Source organism: Cervus canadensis, chromosome 14 (genome assembly GCF_019320065.1).
Source record: "Cervus canadensis isolate Bull #8, Minnesota chromosome 14, ASM1932006v1, whole genome shotgun sequence".
NCBI lineage: Eukaryota > Metazoa > Chordata > Mammalia > Artiodactyla > Cervidae > Cervus > Cervus canadensis.
The window spans coordinates 4,274,444-4,280,879 of record NC_057399.1 but is presented as its reverse complement, the minus strand read 5'-3'; the positions used below and the strand labels follow the sequence as shown (position 1 = coordinate 4,280,879).

At 38.2% G+C, this 6,436-nt stretch overlaps 1 protein-coding gene across 1 annotated transcript; it reads left to right on the top strand.

Moving 5' to 3' along the window:
• The first annotated feature begins 664 nt into the window (after positions 1–664).
• Positions 665–2,878, top strand: LOC122452780 (disintegrin and metalloproteinase domain-containing protein 29-like). The gene has a single exon (XM_043486417.1). It carries the CDS (start codon positions 665–667, stop codon positions 2,876–2,878), a length of 2,214 nt encoding a protein of 737 aa, XP_043342352.1.
• Positions 2,879–6,436: the final 3,558 nt, after the last annotated feature.

Sequence of the window (6,436 nt, the reverse complement as noted above, 5' to 3'; positions counted from 1 at the left end):
TAGGTACCATAGAACAGATTTTAAAATAACAGGAAACTTTCGCAGAGTTATTGTGCTATTGTTGTTTTTAATATGTATCTTAGGTAATTGAGTAATTTATGGCTTGAGGCTGAAAAAAACAGGTATTACTACTTATATCAACTTAACATATATAAATTAGGATAATTCCAGCAATCCAGGACTTATGGTCGCCTTATCCTTAAGATTATTTTTCTTTGAACTATTTATTGTGGAAATGTTTACACACATACATATATTTAGATAACAGTATAATGAATTCTTAATTGCCCATCATCCAAGTTTAATAACTATAAATCTATGGCCAATTTTCAGCCTTATATACTCCCCCAATGCCTCTCTGCCTTATAAATATTTAAAAACAAATTCTGTGCAGTTTCTAGTGTCATTCCTTGATCAAAACAGTAATCACTTTTATTGTATATGTTTCCTTTTCTCTCTTTGAGGCCCTTTTCTAACCATCCCCATCCATATGTTGTATTTTGTTTTACTTACAGTGCCGATGTTCTAATGGTTCCACTCTGGCAGAAGACAAAGACTTAATGATTAGTTCTGCACAATAACCAGTTCAGAATAAGAAGCCAGACCAACTGTGACTCCCAGCCCTGCCTGCCTTCCTCTCTGAACCAATAATGGTAGCTTCATAATGACTGTGATCAAATCTCTGCTGTATATGAGGGTCATACCCCTGCTACACTGGCTTGGAGTGTTTCTGTTTTTTACAGGACACACTCGGGCTGAGAACCTTCAATATCACAGTCCCCCAGAAGTGGTAATTCCCTTGAAGATAACTGGCCCTGGCAGAGGCATAAAGCCTCCAGGTCGGCTGTCTTACAGCTTGCATTTAGGGGGTCAGAGACACGTTTTCCACATGAAGGTCAAGAAACATCTGCTGTCCAGACACCTCCCAGTGTTCACCTACTCAGAAGAGGGTGCTCTCCTGAAGGACCAACCTTTTGTCCAGAATGACTGCTACTATCATGGTTATGTGGAGGGGGACCCAGAATCCCTTGTTGCCCTCAGTACCTGTTTTGGTGGCTTTCGAGGATTATTACAGATAAATAATGTTGTTTATGAAATTAAGCCCATGATTTTTTCTACCAAATTTGAACACCTGGTGTATAAAATGGAGAGTGAAGAGACCCAGTTACCAACCATGAAATCTGGTTTTATGCAAGAGGAACCTGTAGAGCAATTTGAGTTTCAAGAGACTGGTAATTTTACTCTGAAACAAAGCAATTATGAAGGCTGGTGGATCCATTCATTCTTTATTGAAATGGCAGTGGTGGTGGACTATACTCTGTATGATTATTTTAAAAAGAATGTCTCAAAGGTGAAAGAGGATTTATTTACTATTGTAAACATAGTGGATTCCATTTATCAGGTAATGGGTATGAAGGTGTTACTAATTGGTTTGGAGTTCTGGACTCAAAGAAACCTTGTTGAAATAGATGCTGTACAGAGAGCTCTGAGAGATTTTTGCGTCTGGAAGGCTAATAACATTGACGCTCGCATAGCACATGATACTACACATATTTTTATGCATAAGACATTAAGAGGACTAAGTGGTATAGGCTTTATCAGAGGAATGTGCAGACCACACTTCAGTTGCGCAGCCGTTACTTTTGCAAACAAAACCTTGGTCATTATTGGAATTGCAGTGGCTCATCATTTAGGTCATAATTTGGGAATGACTCACGATACTATATTGTGTGTGTGTTCAGCAGGTTACAATAGATGTATAATGCGTTATGACAACCCACCGATAGCCAAGTTTAGCAACTGTAGTTATTCTTTTTTTTGGGGATATGCTATAAAGAAGGCAAAATGTTTGCGGTACACTATATATACAAAGGACATATTTTCAAGGAAGCGCTGTGGAAATGGTGTTGTTGAAGAAGGAGAAGAGTGTGACTGTGGATCTTTACAGCAGTGTTTAAAAGACGCCTGTTGTCTGACAAACTGCAGTCTGAGTTTTGGGTCTGTTTGTGCTTTTGGGCTTTGTTGCAAGGACTGCAAATTCTTACCATCAGGAGAAATGTGTAGAAAGGAGGTCAATGAATGTGATCTTCCAGAGTGGTGCAATGGATCATCCCACATGTGCCCAGATGATGTATATGTAGAGGATGGAATTCCCTGTAATGACATTTCCTACTGCTATGAAAAGAGATGTAATGATCGCAATGCACACTGTAGGCAGATTTTTGGCCAAACAGCAAAGAATGCAAACGACAGTTGCTACAGACAAATAAACACTCAAGGTGACCGTTTCGGTAATTGTGGAACCGAAGGCCCTACATATCTAAAATGCAATATGTCGGACATCTTCTGTGGAAGAATTCAGTGTGATAATGTGGCAGAAATTCCTCTTCTGACAGAGCATTCTACAATGCACGGAACTCGCTTTAACAGTGCCACCTGCTGGGGTACAGACTACCATTTTGGGATGGGCATACCTGACATTGGTGAAGTGAAGGATGGCACAGAGTGTGGCCCAGAGCATGTCTGCATCGGAAGGAAGTGTGTCCATATCTCTCGCTTGGATAGTAATTGTTCACCTACGTTCTGTAACATGAGGGGGATCTGCAACAATAAACATCACTGCCACTGCAACTATAAGTGGGACCCTCCCAACTGCGTAAAACGAGGCGATGGAGGCAGTGTTGACAGTGGCCCACCCCCTAAGAGAAAGAAAATACCCAAGATTTACGTGGCAATAGCATTATTTATTTCATTGTTAATTTTATTATGTTGTCTTCTGTTGCTTTGTATGAGGAAAAAGCCTAAGGAAAAAAAGAGAAAAAATCAGCCTCAAGAGGAAAATCCAAAGCAAAAAACTCCGAGTCAACGTGGGAAATAAAAACAATTACTACCAAAAAAATGTATCTGAATAGATATGCATTAAAAACATAACTCCTATAATGTTTCTACTTATTCTTCTTTATTTTAAACAATTAGAAATTTTATTTTTCCTGAGATTTATTTCTTTATATTTTCTAGAAAAAGGCATGACACATGGGTGGTTTATCAGTTTTTACGTTACTGCTTTTCAGCTCCAAAGCTGCTTCCCATTTTGTATTCTGCATCATAGGAAGCACATTTCTGCAGTATCAGCCCTCAGATCTGTGGTAGGGTGAACGCCAGGAACTTGGAAATCTGGGTGATCTGTGTATGTCAATCTTATCTCAATAACAGATTTTACACTGGCAATTATACTTACTTTCAATGTCCTTTTTAAAAATTCAATCCAAAATAAAAGAAAAATAAAAACAAAATTCAATCCAGACCAACCTCACTGTGGGTCTAAAACAAGCCAGCAAAGCTGGCTAGGACTGAGCCCCAGGTCTTTGATCTTTCTACCAATGTCTCAAATCCTTTGCACTAGCCTAGTAGTACTTGCAGGAAGAGCTTTGAGTCTCATTGTTGAGATCCATGGAGCCAGTCCTACAGTACTCTAGATTCAAGTATCCCATCCTCTTCTCTTTACTCTTCAGTTCCATGAATGAAATCACCATCTTTAATTTGTATTTATGGCTATTAACCAGTTACTAGCACAATGCCTCCCTTTACCTGCTCCTAAGTAGCTTTGATACCTAATTTCTTATATTCAATTCTAACCCCCTAAAATCACTGAGTATTCTTCTCTGATTGAATTCTGTTATAGCACTCATCTTGGTACTCTTGAGAAACCTGTATGCAGGTCAGGAAGCAACAGTTAGAACTGGACATGGAACAACAGACTGGTTCCAAATAGGAAAAGGAGTATGTCAAGGCTGTATATTGTCACCCTGCTTATCTAACTTATATGCATCATGAGAAATGCTGGGCTGGAAGAAGCACAAGCTAGAATCAAGACTGCTGGGAGAAATATCAATAACCTCACATATACAGATGGCACCACCCTTATGGCAGAAAGTGAAGAGGAACTAAAGAGCCTCTTGATGAAGGTGAAAGAGGAGGGTGAAAAGGTTTGTTTAAAACTCAACATTCGGAAAACTAAGATCATGGCATCCGGTCCCGTCACTTCATGGCAAATAGATAAGGAAACAGTGGAAACAGTGGCTGATTTTATTTTTCTGGGCTCCAAAATCACTGCAGATGGTGACTGCAGCCATGAAATTAAAAGATGCTTACTCCTTGGAAGGAAAGTTATGACCAACCTAGACAGCATATTAAAAAGCAGAGACATTACTTTGCCAACAAAGGTCCGTCTGGTCAAGGCTATGGTTTTTCCAGTGGCCATGTATGGATGTGAGAGTTGGACTATAAAGAAATCTGAGCGCAGAAGAACTGATGCTTTTGAATTGTGGTGTTGGAGAAGACTCTTGAGAGTCCCTTGGACTGCAAGGAGATCCAACCAGTCCATCCTAAAGGGGATCAGTCCTGGGTATTCATCGGAAGGACTGATGTTGAAGCTGAAACTCCAATACTTTGGCCACCTCATGTGAAGAGCTGACTCATTTGAAAAGACCCTGATGCTGGAAAAGATTGAGGGCAAGAGAAAGGGAAAACAGAGGATGAGATGGTTGGATGGCATCACCAACTCAAAGGACATGGGTTTCGGTAGACTCCGGGAGTTGGTGATGGACAGGGAGGCCTGGAGTGCTGCGGTTCATGGGGTCACAAAGAGTCGGACACAACTAAGTGAATGAACTGAACTGAACTGAACTGAACTGAACTCATCTTGGTATAATGAAGAAAGTGGGACTGAAGAAAGATACATTTTTTTTGTTTGTTTGCTTGAGTTTTTCTTTACCACTGCCCTTAACTATTTTGGGGAAATTACTGAAATCTACTGCAAGTTTAAAACAAAATTTTTAAAATTACAGAATGGTAATTTTTGTCTGGTAACTGTTACCCGAAAATGTAACAGTTGTCTCTAAATTTCTGAGTTTCTTTGATTATAAAATGGTGTAAGATAGATACTTTCCATTTTAGGTAAGTCTCTGTAGACAAACAAGTTTTCTGAAAATAACAGCTGTACAGTGCCAAGTACATATCTGAAAATGACATATATTTTGAAAAATCACAGAACTGTGGAGGAAATGAAGATTAGAAGATTTAAAAATTACAAGGAAGAGAAAACAATTTGAACTGTCAGTACTTTTTCCCCTGGAACATAAATGTTCCCTGTAACACGATGGTTTTGAATATCAATTAATGATCAAGTCTGGCCTACCCAGTTGTAATTCCTCTGTTGAAGAAAAAGAAACCTGAAAAATTCTTGGTGTGTAGAATACGCGAGATTGATAAATTAGGCACTTAAGGGCATCAAATTCAAAATCAGTTTTTTCCACACCACTTTTGCTGAGTTTAGATTCATTTGCTGGGCAATAGGTTGAAGTCTTTAAGGACAGAGTTATCTACAGTCTATTGTAGTTAGGGAGAAAAGACCTAGTGGAAGAGAGTTTGACTCAAGAACATGTAAGGTCTTCCCTTTAAAACATTTGGCTGATTTTGAAGGAGCTTGAAGTATAAGCTAGAGAATTTAGTTTTGAAGATTTGAGTATTAGAACATAGTCACCCATTGGTTTTGCAGTTGAGAAAATACAGGCTTATACGTTCCCAGTAGAAAGTATAGTAAGGTATATATGTCTTTCCAAAACTACACTTATTTCTGACCAAAGTCACTTCTCTGTTGTATTAAAGTTATATGTCTTTCCAAAACTACACTTATTTCTGACCAAAGTCAATTCTCTGTTGTATTATCAGTCATTTAGCCTATCTTCCAAACAAAGAAAAGATATAAAATTTTCAAGTTGAAAACTTGAAACTCTGAACTCCTATGGCTCCTCATATTATAGAACATGTGTGAAGTGAAGTGAAAGTCACTCAGTTGTGTCTGCCTCTTTGCAACACTATAGGCCATGGAATTCTCCAGGCAAGAATACTGGAGTGGGTTGCCATGCCCTCCTCCTAGCATACAACAAAGCATTATTACATATATAAAAGCAAGAAATTAAGGTCAATAATAAAGGGAAAACAACAACAAAGAGTGAAAAAAAAGATAGAAGCCAGCTAAAGGATGATCCAAAGAGTGGAAAAGGCAAAATGAACAAAAATACCTATGACTACTATTTCAGAGAAACGAAGAAAAATGAACAGAAGGAGGTAGATTCATTTCGCCAGAAAATTGGCATCTATGCAGACTTGTTACATACATATTCTAGAGCTTAAAAATAAAATATCTAAATTCAGAAAATCAGTGGACAGTTTGAATCATAGACTGCACTGTAAAATTACCTAAATTAGTTAACTATAAAAAATAAATCAGTGACTAACAACATAGAAAAAAGCATTAAAATGCAGAAATGATATGTGAAACATATCAATACATCTGAAAACATTAAAAAGGAGTATCATTTGAGGAAAAAGAATTGGAGCAATAAAAAACATATAATGAAGGAGAATTGCCCCA

Bases quoted from the DNA above. Each gene is read 5' to 3' on its own strand.
- LOC122452780 (XM_043486417.1), top strand. From the start codon at position 665: ATGACTGTGATCAAATCTCTGCTGTATATGAGGGTCATACCCCTGCTA.